Below are 19,595 nucleotides of genomic sequence, written 5' to 3' on the forward strand. Positions count from 1 at the left end.
GGTATCTCAGAATAGACCCTTTCTCAATGCCGGAGTAGACTATTGTGGACCATTCTGGATCCACCATAAGGTTCGAGGAAAACGTCCCGACAAGGCCTACATTGCAGTATTTGTATGCTTTGCAACCAAGGCAGTACACTTGGAGTTGGTCGGAGACCTGTCCACCTCCTCATTTGTGGGCGCGCTTCAGCGCTTTATTGGGCGCAGAGGAAGATGCCAGACATTATACTGCGATAATGCAACAAACTTTGTTGGAGCAAACAACCAACTTAAGGAACTGACCGATACAATACACTCAGAAACGGCAGCAGGTAGTATCAAGGAATTTTGCAATCAAAAAGGAGTGCAATTTAAGTTCATACCACCACGGTCTCCACATTTCGGAGGATTATGGGAAGCTGCGGTAAAGTCCGCTAAGCATTTACTGTTGAAAAACGTATCGACAGCAAACTTAACGTTCGAACAACTGTCTACCATCATTGTCAATGTTGAAGCAGTGCTGAACTCTCGTCCGTTAACGCCAAACTCAGACGATCCCAACGACTTAACAGCTCTAACCCCAGGCCACCTATTGATCGGAGAACCATTAGTAGCCCAACCAGATGCAGAGCCAATAACACAGCGATCGATTCCAGAGCAATGGGAATTAGTGCAACGGCTTAAGCATACATTCTGGACACAATGGTCTCAAGAGTACCTACAAGAACTGCAGGGTACATCCAAGTGGAAAAAACCATATAACAATGTCAAAGAAGGCATGATGGTAATTCTAAAGGAGGATAATGTGCCAATTTTGCAGTGGCCAATTGGACGAATTGTTAAACTATATCCAGGCCTGGATGGATACGTCCGCGTGGTAGACGTTAAAACAGCCAGAGGCACCTACAAGCGGGCTATCCATAAATTGGCCCCCTTGCTTAGAGAGACGGCGACAAAACGTAAAATCGAGGCAGATGACACAGAATCGAATTCCCAAAAAGACCCTGGTATCGAGGACAACGCAGAACCAAAAACAAAAAGACGCTTATCGATCGGTCTGCCACCGTTGGCAATGACGATCTGCCTAATGCTGTTATTATTGCCTATAGCATTTGCTCAAAGAACTAATATAACTCGATTCAACCCCAAACCAGGCATATACTATGAAAGTATTGGCACAGGAAGGATGGCAACGTCTGACTGGACTATTGTGGCATTCTACGATCTCGAACCATATTGGGCCGACCTGAAGACATTTTCAGACGGAGTAGTAAAGGTTGGAGAAATATGCGTGTTAATGAAGGTTCCAGAGGCATGCACCGCAATGCAGAGGCACTTCGAGCATGTCAACTCAGAGCTACGGACAGGAAATGATCTCCTTCACATAGAACGCCAACGACGATCGCCCTTAGATATAATTGGGAACATTGCGAACGGCTTATTTGGTGTGCTGGACTCAAAGTATGCAACAGAGATGTCAGGCACCATACGAAAGGTTAAATCAAATGAAGATTACTTATTAAACTTGCTGCAAAATCAGACATCTGTAATTGATTCAACGATAAATATCATTAAGCGAGATGAAGCCACAATTGAAAATCAGATGAAACTAATGGAACAACAAATGAACGACATGACCAAGGTCCAGGACAATGCAGTAAAGGCATTGCAATGGTATATCACGCTAACTACTCAGATGACAGTTATTGCAGGGAATTTGCAACGAATTCAAACCGAAATTTCCCGAGTATTTACAGATGCCCATCATAGCAAAATAAGCCCGTTACTACTATCACCAGGCCAGCTTCGGGAACATCTGAACCAACTGAAGAGACATCTTCCGTTTGGTTTGGATTTGCCAGTTCCAGATAACGACGTCTTGCAATTATATGGCTTAATGAAGGCACAAGGCACAATCGCAAACAATCATGTGATATTTAAGGTCACATTTCCATTAGTGGCAACGCAGGCAGTGCAACTGTATAACCTGGTACCCATTCCAGCAATTGGAACTCATGGGATTGTAATCATGAACATTAAAATTCCCATCATTGCTGTCAACAAGGAACAGAATCAATACATTAGGCTCTCAAGAGCCGATTTGGAACAATGCCATCAGCTCAACAACGAGCAATATATTTGTTTTGATAAACAAACGACGTTTTCGGCTAATAGCAACTGTGAGTTCCAGCTATTCAAAAACACAAAATCATCAACTTGCCAAATACAACACACAAACAGATCATTCGTGTGGTACGACATGTATCACAAAAATCAGTGGATTTTTGCCACCACTAGACCAATTGAACTCGCAGTGACCTGTGACGATAATATACAAGATGTCACTATTAAGAAGACTGGATTGTTAACTCTAGACCCGACGTGTACAGCTAGGAGTTCTGCTATACGAATAACAGGTCACCGTATAACTACGACAGACACAATGAAATTGTCATATGTCCGATTTGGCAACTTCAGCATTGGCCCAACAAAAGTAGCGCCAACAACAACACAATTCACAAAGATGCAGCTAAGCTACGACGAACTAAGCAACATTCAAGGAAAACTGGAAACTAAGCAAAACTGGAAATTGCCAGAAGACCCCAGCCAGCCGGCTCACCATGTTATAGTCTCCTACGTAGCGCTAACAATACCATTGGTTCTTGTGATGGTATATGGAATAAAAAGATGCTCACAACCCCCAAGACACAATGGTCCAGAGCAGACGACCGTGAGGATCGTCAATCCCATACCGACTCCTGCTGCAGTAAGCCCAGCCCCCAGCAATTTTGCGGTCAACGTTGGATAACGTTGAACAGGTGTTCAACGGCCGGGAGTATGTTGGTGTTTAGATTATATAAAATAAGCTAACATTAAGCCAATTATAATATAGAACGAATGGAAATGTATGTCAATGTTAAGTATGTAACCCGATTATAGATATCGATGGCTCATCAGTCATAAGTAGATCTGATATGGTCAGCAGTAAACAATAAAGACCTAGTTAATCAATAAAAACGTACTTTGCTGACCTAACACTATGCACTGGTGAGCTCGCTATTTTGTACTATAAAAGAAATGCATTATTCTTAGTAAGATCAGATACCAATTGTAGCTACATCGGGTGTGCATCGCTGTGTCTTTGGCCCCCATCTCTACCTTTGTAATCTCACTCCGAGGTCCACCCAATTTATGTGTTGGTTGCGACAACCTTTAGTCACTGGTTTATGTGCTAGTGCCTAGATATATATATAAATAAATAAACATTTAATAACTTCAAGAAACACTAACGTCTTTCATTGAACAGCACTTAATGATATAGTGGTCTGATCCTGACGATTTTATAGTACTTTATCCTACCCGGGTTATAAGTGGTTCAAATATCAAGTTTCATCCCAATAGCTCTTAAGATGGCTGAGTAAAATTGACTTGCACTGACGGACATGACTATATCGACTCAGCATCTCAAAAGTATATGGGGTCGGAAACGTATCCTTCTGTGCATAACAAACATCGGACCAATTTTATAATACCCTCTTGCAAGGGTATAATGAAGTCTGCAAGGCGTCTCGCCGACCGTTTCTTGGTAATTCATCCCTGAAAATCGTGTACAACCCTGCGTTTAAAACACTTCCTTAAGAGACTTAAGGACGTAGAACATTTGGTTTTATGATAAAGTAAGGTTTGTTAGTTCTTTATCTTGTACAATAGACATGCACACTAAAGTGTAAGTCTTAATCAAATATCCTGCATGCAATCTACGCTAGGATCCTCTAACTCACAACAACACCTACACCATTTAACGACTAACTCCGTACTTATGCCCCACCATGTAAAAACCTTGTATAAGTATAACCTTTATATTTCTAGTATGATCCTAGAAAAATTTAGAAAGTCGGTAGATATTATTAACAAAATTCAGGTGCAGTCACAAAAATTGAATTATTGAAATTATGTGATTTCCCGTTTGGTCGTGGCCGTGGCAAAAACTTGAAATAAATTTGATCTGCATGCACACTACGTAATTTGGGTGTCTAGCTGTAATAAGATCCCAGATCTCTAGATCTAGATATACAACCCAAACCACTATTAATTGGTACGGCAAGTCTTTTTTCAAAGTTCGAATTTCAATTGGTTCTATTTATTTCCGTTTGCTAATTCAACAAGTACAAGTACAATTCAAGTTTATACTTTTTGGAAAGGTTATTTTATTATCTTTCATTTGGTATCAAAATACTAATTTGTTTCATATCAGAAAAACTTGAAAAGTTTATTTAAACGAAACCATGTCAATAACACCAAAAAATAGTGTGACCACTATTAATTTGTACGGCAACTTCATTTGTTATTAAACCTGTGTAACATCTCCTTTTTTTAAAATGACTGCCTTAATTCAATCTCCCATAGTATTAACTAGGCTTTTACAATCTTCTGGAGTTTTTTAATCCCAAACTTCTTGAATTTTTGTCTTTAATCCAGCAAGGGTTCGCTAGGGGTCATTTCGCAACTTTTTTTTCATCAAACCCCAAATATTTTCTATTGGGCTCAGGTCTGGACTTGATAATGGTCAATCTAAGACATTAATGCAATTCACCTGAAGCCAATTTTTTGTGGATTTTCCGCTATGCGGAGCTGCACCATCTTGTTGGAAGGTATATTCCCCACAGTCAGAAAGCTTTGGTATTGATGGAATGAGGAACTTTTGCAATTTGTATTTTTCTGAATTCACAGTGCCATCTATAAAGTGGAGCTCTCCTACACCATTTCCAGGCATACATCCCCACACCATTGTGATCTTGGGAAACTTTACCGTGCGTTATAAGCAATCTTTGTGATACGCTTCTTGCTATTGCGTATGACTGTGTTACGGTAATGGCCGGATTCATCGCTAAAAATAATACAGTTTTACACTGCATACTGGGTGCAGAGGCAGTGGCCTCTGTGTTTAGCCCATAGCAACCGCTTTTTCTTTTGCAACGATGTTAGCAAAGGTTTCTTTTTAGCCTAAAAGTTTGAATATACGAATATTACATGTGCTATTCTACATGGAACTGATGTAAATCATACCTTGTAGAAGCCATATCCCCTTATTTTCATTTGTATACGAGTCCATTCGCGTTTTACGGATTTTCCAATCATTTCAGACCACTTTGAGGACATATCTCTAGCAGTACCTTGCCCATTTTGCCTTATGAGAGTCTCCAAAGCTCTTTTGTCACGTGGAGTAATATTTGAGTCATGACCTCTGTTGGCTGTATTGTTATTAATGTTGTCATTCTTTTTGTATTTTTGCACAATATTCTGCACCGTTGATTTAGCAATATTAAGATTCTTCGATATTTCGGCATATCTGTTTCCCAATTTCAATTTTTCAATGATCAAACTCCGAATTTGCTCACACACCGACTTGCCCCGAACCATCTTTGACGAAATTACATTAAAAGTCACATGTCTTTGTTTTCTTTTATCGTTACCTTCTATGCACCGTTATTTTTGCAGTTTCTTTCCATATTTTCGCTTCTTCTCATGTTTTTTTTTAAATAAAGTTACAAATAAATAGTGGTCACACTATTTTTTGGTGTTATTGACATGGTTTCATTTAAATACTCTTTTTACGTTTTTCTGATATGAAACAAATTAGTATTTTGATACCAAATGAAAGATAATAAAATAACCTTTCCAAAAAGTATAAACTTTTATGTTGAATTAGCAATTGGAGATAAATAGAACCAATTGAAATTCGAACTTAAAAAAAAATCCTGCCGTACCAATTAATAGTGGTTTAGGTTGTACATACAGACAGACGAACATGGCTTGATGAATGCATGGTATAATAAGAACGAGCTAAAGTATTAAAAACGTCCCTTAAGGCTTACAACCGTTATTATTTCTAGAACGTCAAGTATAATGAAGATCAGAAATGCATAGAACTAATAATTAATTAGCAAAAAAAATAATAACAATGACTAAAATCGAATTATACACACATTTATAAAGAATGTCCTTATTATTTTTTCCTTGTCTTTGGCATTTTTAAACACGAGGGACCGGACAAACTTTATCCATTCCATTCTTAGAAAATAAGTTATTAAGACAAGTCATTGTTCGTTTGCGCTGATCCAGGCAGTCGGACAGACATATCTATATGAACTCGTCTTATCGTGCTGATCAGAAATATATATATTATATATATGCGGAGATGCTTACTTCTTGCCTTAGACACTTCTGACCAAAACTAATATACCATTTTTGCAAGGATATAAAAATCGATAAATGAATTGATTTACGTTGGAGATTAAGAATATTGATATCAGAGAACTACAATGAGTAATAAATTTTACGGTGCACTCAATCATTGAGTTTGATTTTGTTCTATGCGGTTCTATGTATTGAGTGAATGAGCTGTATCGGTTTGAATCGGACGCTCACAAAAGTATTGCTAGTAGTTCATTTTGTATGACCGCATATTTTACTACAACTTGATTGAGCGGAACGAATCTTTTGCTTAGGCAAATGGGAGTGACCGAGGATTTTTGTTTTGTTCGAAAGATTTATCGTCTGTTTGCTCACAATCACACTTTTCGATTGTGTGTGATTGACTGACTACATGAATTATTTATCGAATTTTTGTCATCGCCAAAACAAAAAATATAAGTTCTTGGAAAAAATCGAGGAAATTAATTCGAAGTTTATAACAGAGCAAATCGAAAATGGAAACTTTACTCTGTCCACCAAACGAAAAGGACGCAGTGCGATTTGGTCGATATTGTCGAAAATAATAGGGTCTGATAATACGAAATTACCAAATTTAGTATTTTGCTGCACTTGCTGTGCTGTTCTGAAATTCATGGCGAATCAGACATCCAATTTGGCTAGGCATGGCTGTTGCATAGTTAAACTTGTTTCTTATAACTGTAATAATTATAATTATTAAATAATACAACTTCTAAACACATTGTTTTTTAATTCAATGCATTTCGAAACCGTAGAAGGGAGGGTGCGGTACACAGTCATATCGCAATTCATATCGATTTTGAATGTCAGACTCTACTTAAATTATGTGCACGAAATCCGATGTTAGTTCGGGTTTATTCATTTGTCTTGAATCGAATTTTACAAACGATCAATTCGGGTGAGCGTTTTTGCTACAACAATCAAGGTTGCGACTTGTTCGAAAAGCTAATATTATAGCAATTGATTCAAACCAATTGGTTGCGATACCGTGAATGATTTTTTCGTTTTAAGTGAGTGAGCGGAGTAAACATGTTGTAACATAGGTGTTGAGTGGTATGATTTGATTTTTTGAAGTTTGATCCTTCTCAATCATACTCGTTGCAGTTCTCTGATTGATATAATAATAATAATAAAAAAAATTGATGTTAATTTTTAAAATATTTCGCTTAAAATGGAAGGCTTGCTTATTATTTTTGTGTATTTTTTTTTCTTATACACATATTTAATTAATAACAAAGTAAATAACATATTACATGTAAGCTTACATTAACATCGGCTCCTATATTAATGAGATATTGCAACACTTTGAGCTGACCGAAGTCAGCTGCATAATGTATAGGGCATCGTCCTTCTAATTCCTCATTTACCTTATGAAGCTGTAGATAAAAATGATGACACTAGTTAAGCATATGAATCAATTACAGTCAATCACAAAAGTATATGTCGCTCAAAAATTAGACTTCTAGGTCGTCCCGACGACTTCGATATATATTGACTCAACTGACACTAGCTTTTATACAGTGGCAATTGTAAGGTGTCACAGAAATTGTGTTAGCAAGGTGAAAGATCATCGAGACTATCTACACGTAGATGCCTCTAATCCATTTTGGATCTATTCTATATTTTAGGCGGTAACCAAAAGAGCCCTAGCGTTTATGGTGGACTAACAGAACAGAAGCCATGTCTATTATACGCGCATAAGCTGGTCTACGATGAAGTCAAAAGATGCATTATCTATTCGGTGGCAATCCAGTCATTAATCAGCGTCAGCGTTCGGTTGTATGACCTGTGGCTAGTTTTTTTTGGAAAAGTAAATGCCCATACCGTATACATATACCCTTGCAGTTCGAGGCCAAAATATTTTTACATGTTCCAAAATTCAAAATTTTTCCGTAACTCAATTCATCAGTGTTTAGACAAAACCTTCCAAATATCATTTCCATTTCTTTTCCTTCTTCTTCCCTTGTTCATGCATGCCGTCATTGGCACGCATACACACACAGTTTATGTAGTGTTGTTTTACGTGCAAAACTGTCTTATTAGTAAAGTCCTTCACCGATTTCTATATCCTTGCAAAGAGCATTATAAAATTGGTCAGATGTTTGTAACGCATAGAAGCAGACGTTTCTGACCCCATAAAGTATATATATTCTTGATCAGAATGAGAAGCTGTGTCGATATAGTCATGTCCGTCTGTCCGTCCGTTCGTCGGTGCATTTTACTCAGCCATCTTAAGAGCTATAGCGATGAATCTTGGTATTTGAGCTACTTATAACCCGGGTAAGATGAAGTATGAAAATCATCAGGATCGGACCACTCTATCATGTAGCTCTAAAAAGAAACATTTCAATAAAAATTGCAGTATCCCCATGTAATTACTGATAGTATTGGATATTAAATCTCAGATCTCTAAATTTGAAGCTGATCGGATAAATAGAACACAAGTTACAGTCAATACAAATCGGCTTTGTTTGTGTATTGATGAATTGAGTTGCAGGGAAAGAAATTTCAAAATGATATTTTGTATAGCACTTAATGATATAGGTGTCCGATCCTGAATATAGAATATAGTTCTTACTTTTTACCCTACATCGTTTGAGCTGGGATCCAAAAGTACATCTTCCATCTTATTCTAATCGACTTCAGTTAATTGACCCACCTTCTTTAACTAACGTTGGAATTATGATTGGTGTAACTTTTCTACACTAACTTTTAAATGTTGAGATTGACTCTTTCGAGATATTAAGCCAGATTAATATTTATGTTCCAGTCCGCAATTACACACCACTTCCTACCTGCGCAACTAACTTTGCACTGCTTAAACATTTTCGTATACTACACTACGACTACAACACGCTATCGATTCAGGAACATGACTTTTGGTTATAAAAAAAAGCGCTCTTGTCCTTCTTCGCTCGTTATTAATTGTATTCATATTTTAACCTATCCTATTTATATACCCTCGCAAAAAGGCCCTTTGGTTCTGTATAACCTATTCTCTTATTCAGGTAAGTCACAGAAATCGATAACAACCTAAAACCAACCCAAAAGCAAATGTGGGTGTCACAGAAATGTCGTTTGTCAGTTTTAAATGTCCCAGCTTTTTCTCCAACATTTGGATAATATTGCAGTTGTTGCGACTGTAATATAAAATAAAACATTGCTTTTTTGCATGGATCTGCATTTTAGCTATCGCTAAAGATGGTTGTCTTCATATTCAATTTATTATTTTACGAAAATGGAAATGGAAAAAAATCACAGTTTTTGGCTTAAAAAAGTTACTTTTTTTTTTTGGGTTTTAATTATAAGTTTTAAAGCTCTTAAGAGCTTTACAAGTTAATTCTTATTGTTTTTCAACGGATTTATTTCTTTTTAATAATGTTTGAAAAAAGCACACAAATATTAAGTTTAAAAACTGGTATATTTTTTTTTTACTATATACAACCCTTCTTGACTCATTAACAATCGAAATAGCAACTAACGTTTATAGTGGCAGCTGACAGTTGCTAGCAGTAACAGTGAATCAAAAAGGGTGACCAAAAATGAAATAGCTGGGATTTCTGTGACACCGACATTGATTTGGTAGATTTCAAAAACAATCTGCCTTAAAATCTCTACAGATTTCTGCGACACACCTGATTACATTTAATATTTTCTATTTCTATAGTTTAATTTATGTTTTTTATGTAATACGCCTTTGCCCTTAGGATGGAGAGGGTAAAGGTTGTAAACACTAACTTTACTTAGGGTCATTCGTAACAGCTTACAATCTTCGGCTGGAGCTCGGACGCGTATAGCATGACGTATCATAAGTATGACATCTGTGTATCGATTTTGGTCAAATTTGGAACAGTCATGAACAGCTTCATTAAATCTTACATTCGTCGATGTATTTGTTATTTGTAACATTTCTAACGTAAATCGTTTGTTGTAGTGCCGTTCTTATCCTAAGATCTTGATGTTACGGTCATTTACAGGTATACATAAATGAAGTAAGCAAGTCGACTCGTAGACTTGGGTATACCATGCACCAGGTGAAACAAATATTTCAAATTTCGAAAACCAAATGTATGTCTGTTAAATTGATTTTACATGCCTCATACCACATGCTATCTCGCTCACTCACTCACACTAGCGCCGCCACGGCCAATTTTGCACTTATGGACCGCGTAGTAAAATATGTTCATACGCATATTTTGCATGTTTTTACTCCGATTTCAATCAAATTTGGTAGTTTGGTAGAAATAGACAAGATTAATTGGTCTGCCGATTGATTGTGATGGTCAAAAAATTGCAGCTGGTAATCGATTATTTTTAAATTATGGAGGCGGAATTGGTTGTGGAAAAATATTAAAATGTATAAATTCTACGCGCATTCTAAACGAATCTACATATTAAATTTGGTAACTTTAGTTTTGTTAGTTTTCGAAAAAATCAGTTTTATTTAATTTGCGGGGGCGGAAGTGGGCGTGTCAAAACTTTTAAATAATTAATATCTGCGCGTCTATTATGCTAGTTAACATACCAAATTTAATGTCAGTAGCTGTCATATTTTTTTAGAAAATCTGTTTTATGTAAATTCCGGGGGCGGAAGGGGTTGTGGCGAAAAGTTTGAACAATCAGTTTCTGGGCGCTAACTAAACGAGTATATAAACCAAATTGGATGTCTCTAGATGTTATACATCTAGAAAGAAAGAGATCTGCGTGTTCATACAGACGGACGGACGGACGGCTGTTGATCTTGATCAAGAATATATATACTTTATGGGGTCGGAGAAGCTTCCTTCTGCCTGTTACAAACATTTTGACGACTTTAATATACCATTTCACCCTATGAATGCATGGTATAAACATAGTTTTATGATAATGGCTTAGAAAGTAACGAAGTTATTGAGAAAGTCACTGTTCGTGACTTTGCCATTTGTATGGGAGCTGCAGTGTTTACAAACCTACATGCAAAACTGTTAGTTTAACGGTCTAGGAGTGTGCGCTGATCCAGACAGATATGAAATCGTCCCGTCGTTCAAGAGTATATACTTTTTATTGTCGGAGATACCTTTTTCCATGCGTTACACACTTCCAACCAAAATTAATATACCCTTTTTGCAACAGTATAAAAAGCAACAGTATAAATATCTGCTAACTAAACGAGTGTACATATATACCATATTTGGTATGTATATTTCCTTAGTAAATGACCACAGATTTTGCCAGGCCCCTTTTCGCCACCGTAATGTGAAACTCGATTATCTCCCGTAATTTTCTTCCTTGTGCAATGAATTTGGCAAATTAATATCCTTAAATTTGATATTAATATCCAGCAAAAAAAACAAATTTAATCCAAATCGAACAAAAAACAACCAAGTTATGCGTATAAACGTTTTTACATAAGGCCGGAGATGGCCATTGTGGTAGTTCACTTTCACTCGTCGATGAGTGTTTTTCTTGCGAATAAAAACTTTCAAATTAATTTTTTGCTAGCTGTTTTCCCTAAAATTTTGTTTATTAAATAACTTGGGTGCCGAGAAAATCAACTTCAAAGTTTAAAAAACCTAACCTACTGACCACCACTGTACCTGCTCAAATGGATAAGTTGAAAGTTTCCACAATAGATTGCTAGAGACAGCTACACTGATTTAAAAGAAAATATTAAAGACAGGATAAACAAAGCCCAGCAAGACCAACTCAAAAGATGCAACTCAGATAGGCAAAACAGAGCATTCGACGTTGGTGACAAGTACCTATTCATTAAAAATTAAGTAAGTAAGTAGTCTCGCCGACTTTGGTATACCATGCACCAAGTGAAACAAATATTTTAAGTTCTGAAAACCAAATGTATGTCTATAAAATTGTTTTTATATGCCTCCTTGCATATGCTTTCGCGCTCCTTCTTACAAACAAACGAGCACTCTAGCAACGGCACTAGCCAACGGCTAACTCAGCCCCTATTAAAACTCGTTTATACGAATATTTTTTTATGTTTCTAGTCCGATTTTAATCAAATTTGGTAGATCGGTAGAAATGAATAACCCTAACCTGCCAAATTTGGTTACAATAATTCTCTAGCTCTAGACAAATAATAAGAAACACAGAAACTCAAAGGCAATTAATTAAATTACAGATGGAGTTAATAAAATCCAGGAGTGGTGACTTATGCGAAGCTTTACTAGCGAGAAACAGAATACTAATTACAGAAATTCAAGACCTTACTATCCTGCTTACTATCACACTTGCCGAATCAAATATAATAGACCCATCTATTTTCTACCAAAATCTAAAATCTATTTTTACCGAACAGTTCAAAGAGGTCTCCATAGTCCGTTTAATGGGAGTGTCCAACATTAAAATATTTCAGTCCGATAGCACCATCCACATACACTGACGAGCAAAACTGTAACACCAGCTTGCAATCTTCAGTTGCGTAGCTCATAACTCTTTTCGGAGTTAACCTACAATGATGATCCTTCTACGATTTGATTTTGTAACTATTTAGATCTCTTGTCCAAAAGTTGGAAGTGATTTGGTCACCCAGACTAGAAATGGTAAGCAAAATTGAAGAAAAAGCCAAATGTTACAGTTTTGCATTAGGCATTAGGCATTAGTTACGGCCGTATTATTGAATTGTGTGTGGAATTTTTGTTTCTCTCAGAAAAAAAACTGTTCAAGTAATAATATTTTAGTATAAAAAAATAATATTTTAGCAAACTGCAGGAAAAACACGCCTTCAAATGGGGTGAAACATAGGTCCTGGCGTTTATAAATCAATTTTTTAACACTATTTCGACCAATATTTAATTAGAACCCAATATTATAAAATCAGAAAATGGATTTTATGTTGGCATAAATAAATCCAAATGAAATTTAAAAAAAAATTCGAGTAATTAAATAAGAATTTCCATCTTTTGGCTTGATAAAGTTAAGGCAATACCAAAGGATATATAAGGGCTAATCTACTGAAATTTTATTCGATGATGCTCTTAACATATGTGGAGTTGAATATTTTATACAACAAAAATTTTAAAAACACTTAATACCCTTTAAAAATTAAAAAAAAAAAAAAAATTTATTTAAAAACTAAGAGAGTGCAAAACTGTAACATTTGGCTTTTTCTTCAATTTTGCTTACCATTTCTAGTCTGGGTGACCAAATCACTTCCAACTTTTGGACAAGAGATCTAAATAGTTACAAAATCAAATGGTAGAAGGATCATCATTGTAGGTTAACTCCGAAAAGAGTTATGAGCTACGCAACTGAAGATTGCAAGCTGGTGTTACAGTTTTGCTCGTCAGTGTACATGTATATGGCACATCGCGAGACCATACAACAGATACACGACAACGTAGTAGCGGAATGCGACGACGCAGTGAAGGCGGTCACCGAATGCGATACAAACAATCACGTACCATTTTGCAAGCTGGCTACCCAGGGCAATTAGTTATATTCCGTACGTAGCCCAGTCCCCTAAAACCCATTACAAAGGTTGACGAGAGAACAATCATGCTCAAAAAGCTTTCGAGCATCAGCGTAGATGGCGGCCCCACAATGCACGTCAATGGAACTCATCATGACGTTTGAGAAGAGCGCTATGATAAACGGGACCATGTACCTCAACCACAACCAGGCTGTCAACAAGGTTCCTGGCATTTTGGCTTCCCCTTTGCTGCATATAACGGGACACGAGCCTCTTTTTTCTACACAGAATGAAAGCACACAACGTAAATGCCATTCGGCAAGTGGCTTCATCGTAGTTAATATACATACATACATACATATAGTGAATGTCACTGCAAATCGTACACGTATTGTGGATTTACCATTTGCTTCATAACTTTTAAAGTAAACATATTTGTACAAAATATGCTTTAACACAGAGGTAAAGTAAAATACTTTAATAATATAGTCATAAGAACAGGATTGGCAATCCAATTTTTTCTCAAAATCTCTCAATACTCCGAAATGTACGAAAACATGCTGTCGCTGAAAATGGTACAGTTGACTGTATAAATTCATTTTTTGGAAATTATTCGGCTTTTCCAATTTAAATTTGGAATTTTATTTACTTATGTTTTAAATGATTTAACAATATTTTAAAATAGTTTATAGCACTAGTGGCTTTGTGTTATGTCCAAAACGAAGCAAACCATTCTCTAAAACCGAAAATTAGATATCCAAACACAGTAATGTTTGGCCATAAATTACAGAGATTATAACTAGGGGTCTCAGGAATATTTCCAACATTTTACTAATATAAAAGGATACTAACAAAATTACCAATAAAAATAAAACACCATCAAATAGGACGTTAATAGATAGGCTTAAAGCGACGATAGTCTAAAATATTATAAATAATATTTTCACCAAAATTTAACAATGAACCAAAATATTAATTACTTATGAATGTCATTTTGGTCAACAATTTGAAAAATCGTTCGAAGAACTAACTTTCTTATGATATTTGGTCCAAAGAAGCCATCTATCTAATTAACAGAATTGGGTCAGTGGACTGAACTTCGGTTTGACATATACATATGTATGTAAATATAACCCACAAAGTCTTGAAACGATCTTATTCTTAGAATTAACTACAGTTAAACGTATTTGCAACGGTTGTAAGGCAAATTCTGTGGAGAAAGTAAAAGAAAGAGACTGACACAATGACTTCCCGACCAACTGTGGAGCAAAAGTTGTGCAGCTACATATTATGGTTGGGGCCTATATGATAGCCCAAAAAACCCAAGAATTTTATTTTTGTTGATATCACAATGTAGTGAAGTGATTCTGTGATGATTTCTTAAAGTAGTCCACTAGCTACTGCCGAAAAATTGGGGATCCGAAATGCTTTATTGTTGAATGGAGTCGATAATCCTTAATCCAGACAGTGTAAACTTGGTATATTCACTAAATATGAATATCCTTTATCATATTTAACTTATTTAAATACCAATTATGGGAAATTGACACATTTTTGACAAGAAGGATCTACACAAGCCTCCTTAAAAGCAGTGGCAGAAAAACAGACCAAAAAATATGTGAACTTGAAATAAAAACAAAATCATATCCTCGATAAAATTTTAGTCGTTCCAGCAAAGTATTATTATTTTATTTATTTTAAAATATTATTATTTTGCGCCTAATTTTCCTATTTTTAACAAAAATGACGGCTGTACGATTTTCAGTGACAGCCACTAGTGCTATAAACTATTTTAAAATATTGTTAAATCATTTAAAACATAAGTAAATAAAATTCCAAATTTAAATTGGAAAAGCCGAATAATTTCCAAAAAATGAATTTATACAGTCAACTGTACGATTTTCAGTGACAGAATGTTTCCGTACATTTCGGAGTATTGAGACATTTGGAGAAAAACTGGGATTGCCAATCCTGTTCTTATGACTATTATTAAAGTATTTTACTTTACCTCTGTGTTGAAACATATTTTGTACAAATATGTTTACTTTAAAAGTTATGAAGAAAATTGTAAATCCACAATGGGTGTACGATTTTCAGTGACATTCACTGTATGTTCGTACACACATGCATATACATGCATATATATGTATGTACACACATATGTAAATATGAACGTGTAAGAAACATTTAGCAAATGATTCTACTTGATTGACTGGCGAGGACTGATGTGACTGACTGCAAGTATAATTTAAAATACCATACATTATTCAAAAAAGTCGTTTGCACAGCATCGAATTCTCCATTTTTAATTGTCCAGATAACACTTTCATTGCTTTTGTCACACATTTTATACACAACTCGAAACAAGCTTCCAAGCAGATTGTCAACGGATACACAAACATGTTATCGGAACAGCCAAATTGCAGGGCCATCCATAAGATTCAATTCCACAACACACGTTTCACCGACCATATTCCCCTGTTACATCCGCTTCCCACTAAAGCCGTTCACTATATCTTTGGAGAATGTGGCATTCGTGCCGAGTCCCACTTGTTCCACGGTCGGAACGGTTGGGAAAAAGAAGAATGCGAAATAGTGATTCCCACTAACACCCTTCACCATCACTAATAGCTGATTTTACAGCCTCCACAGACAGACTTGTTGCAAAGTGCAGCGAGAAAAATGAATAATTTGGATTTTCTGCAATTGTTTTTACATAAAAATCCAAATATTTTCAATATATAGTCATGTCAAACACTTTTTAATATTAAAAAAGGGAAAAACTTATAGCTCTTGATTAGCATTTGGACAAGTTTTCGATTCAAGGAAAATCATAATAAGAACGAAGTGATTCGTCTTCTCAAAATACAGAAGTCTAAAAGTTTAAATGCCCATTTTAGCGAAACCTGAAGGAATATTTGAATGATTTATTTTGGAAACGTTCTGATTTCATGCACATAAATAGTGATTCTTACCCGATTCAAAAATCTTAAGTAGTTTTTTAATATTTAATTTTTAGAACTTTCGCACGAGTCATGTTGATCTAGAACTTTTTTTTTCATCAAATATTTTACGCCTTCTTCTATACAGTGGTTTCCAACTTACAGTTCTTCTAACTGAATGTGAATCTGTTACTACCAATGGAAGATCATTTATCAAAAGAGTTAATAGCAATGGACCAAATGACCCAATATGATTAACAGAGTAAAAAACCTTGCTGAAGTCAGTATAAATGACGTCAGCTGTCAAAACAGTCTCGAATCCTTTGATCGAGTGAGAAGTAAATTCTAATAGATTAGTTGGCAGTTGTAGATCTACTATTCTTAAACCCTTTTTTGGAATGAGTAAATAGTAGAGCTACAAAAATTTCGTTGGGTATGACAGACAATGTGGAAATACCCCTTTAATTGGAGGTTTCGTATTTTTTTCCCCCTTTTTATGAAGAGGAAGGAATATGTGATTCCTTTCAAATGAATGGGCAAGCGGAAAATATGACAAAGCACGCTAAGAACCACACTTTCATCGAACACAGGGTTAAAGATGCAATTAGCCTATTTTAAGTGAAAAGGATAAATAGGTTGGCTGGATAAATGGTAAAGAAATAAGCTTTTGTGAAAAAGTGGAAAAAGTGTTCAGTGTCAACTTTATTGTTTTCGAAAGACACTTAAGACGGGTGCACAAAACGTTATGTTGACAAAGTTATAAAATTGCTTAGGATCGCGAGAAAACCTGACTTTACATCGCTGAAGATAATCTTCCCCTCCCTCTTTCGCGTCGGAGATTCAAACAAAAGTTTATAACGTCTGAATTGAACATCCATCGCCAAAAGCTATTCTTGGAGCTTATTAACGGCAGCTGACAGGTTCGAATGCATACCTAGATGGTATTGCACCCTTTGCAATACTATTCCGCACCATGACTGAAAAACCAGCACATTTAAAGTGCATTTCATTATCACACAGCCAAAAGAAAGTCTTTACTGGTCTTGCTGGGATTGTTCCAATAATATATGCAGCAGACAGATATTATATACTAATACATTTATTTATTTTTTTATTTATTTATTTACGTCAACTAACACAGCAGTCGACGAAAAAGATTAAGTTAAATAGATAACCATTAATTGAAGAAAAGTAAGCTTAGCCATATATGCAGCCAAACATCCCCAACTCGTGGGAGGTGTTTTATTTGCACAAGGGGCCAGCTATGCCCCGATTCACAGCCAATGTTGTCAGAAAAAAGGGACAAGCACTGTCATGTTTCCGTGTGGATACTATGCGCAGTACGTTCAAGTGGCCCCTACGACATGTCGCGACACAAGAAAAAAGCTTGTTGCGCGCGAGTCCAAGCAGATTGCCGTCCACCTCCCACCGGGGGTGGGACACGATACACACTAGAAAAAACAGACAAACAAATCATAATACTCTAGCTATGGAGGGAAGTTTATCTATTTTTAAATAGATGCTTAAGGAATAGTAATAGAAGACTCTGAGCAGAGTACAGGTAGTAGAAGGTTGTAATCAGAGCAGATGACGCTTAGAGGTTCATGTATGGCATAGTAGAACAACGACTAAGGGTTAAAAGTATAGTTGGATGTCTATTCCGTCTACATGGTACCGACAGATTTACCTGAGCCAATAACCTAGGCGAGTTAATTTCACCATTAATTTAACACCAAGCATTATTCTATTGGTAATTTAGGAGGGAATGTTAATCAATTGTTTATAAAAAAGTTGACCAGTTGATGAGAGTTACGATGAAAAGTCATTACCTTATATTTGGTAGTGTTAAGATTTAATAAATTAAACTGTCACCAGAATTGAAAATTTTTAAGATCAGCTTGTAGACGACTAAATGAATCTATTTCTTTATAAGTGAGACAAAGCTCGACGTCGTCAGCATTAATAACCAGCCGCGAAAGAATAATGACTGATGAATAATGGTTAATGAATAGTGTGAAAAGCAGAGGGCCAAGACGAATAGAATTGGAATAAGAATCATTCTACCTTCTTTATTATATTTCCTAAATATTCTCGATTCCAAGAAAGGAAAATTATTTATTTTACTTGGTTAATCGTATACCTAAGTTGGCGAGACGACTTACTTAATTTTTTTATATAAATTAACCGGAAAATCCCACAAACCTTGCTCTTACCTTGCAGAATTATTTTTAGAAAATTCAAAGCGAGCTGAAAATGCAGACATCTGAATGAAATAGGTTAATATTTCGAAAGAACTTCGTATTGAATAGCTTCTAATTTTTGAAAGCTCATTTTAAATGCAGACATCTGAATGAAATAGCTTAATATTTTTAATCACTAATTTGTAAAACTACCAGGAATACAACCACACCTCTAACAATTGCAATGTTAGGTCCAGTGGCGGACCGTGCATTCGATTTTGGGGGGGGAAATCGAAGACAAAAATTTTTGTAGACCAAGTATGGAAAAAATTTCATTTTATTACACTAAGTCAAAAATAATATATACATACATACATACATAGAAGTGTTTTCAAACTGGATTTTTGGTATATTATATTACGCGTAGATGACAAATCTACAATTCATCAAAGAATATACGTTAATGAGATTAATAACACAAATAAGTTGCTGTCTCAAACATAAATTACAAAACCATTCGGTGTGCTCCTAGATTTGCAAACCGTTGAATGATATCTTCTGGTCTTGCTTCAATGTCATAATGAATATTCAGCAGTGCTAGGCCTACCAATCTATTCTGTAGCATGGTTGTTCTTAGCCATGTTTTCATACGTCGCAAGGTTGAAAAGGACCGTTCGGCGCTTGCATTTGTGACGCACAGTGTACATAAAATTCTGAGCAAAGCGTGAATTGTAGGATAGACATCTTTGTCGCAAAGTTCCAATGTTTCCAAAGCACTAACTGGTATCGCAGAGTTTTTCGGAGAAATCTGGGTTATTTTATTTTTCCAAAAGTACTGCCAGTGGGTCA

At 35.8% G+C, this 19,595-nt stretch overlaps 1 protein-coding gene across 2 annotated transcripts in view; it reads right to left on the reverse strand.

Moving 5' to 3' along the window:
- LOC26529313 (myotrophin) overlaps positions 1-16,042 on the reverse strand; it is a 30,943-nt gene extending 14,901 nt beyond the window's left edge. The window contains exons 1-2 of one of the 2 annotated variants that reach the window (XM_047009934.1): positions 15,887-16,039; positions 7,479-7,589 (exon numbers count right to left, since the gene is read on the reverse strand). In XM_047009934.1, coding sequence (XP_046865890.1) covers positions 7,479-7,589; positions 15,887-15,970 — 195 coding nt within the window. In that variant the 5' untranslated portion in view covers positions 15,971-16,039. Of the gene's footprint in view, positions 1-7,478; positions 7,590-15,886 lie in introns of both variants that reach the window. The other variant, XM_047009935.1, reaches the window with a different exon arrangement.
- Between the last annotated feature and the right edge of the window lie 3,553 nt (positions 16,043-19,595).

Source organism: Drosophila willistoni, assembly GCF_018902025.1.
Source record: "Drosophila willistoni isolate 14030-0811.24 chromosome 2L unlocalized genomic scaffold, UCI_dwil_1.1 Seg168, whole genome shotgun sequence".
Lineage (NCBI taxonomy): Eukaryota > Metazoa > Arthropoda > Insecta > Diptera > Drosophilidae > Drosophila > Drosophila willistoni.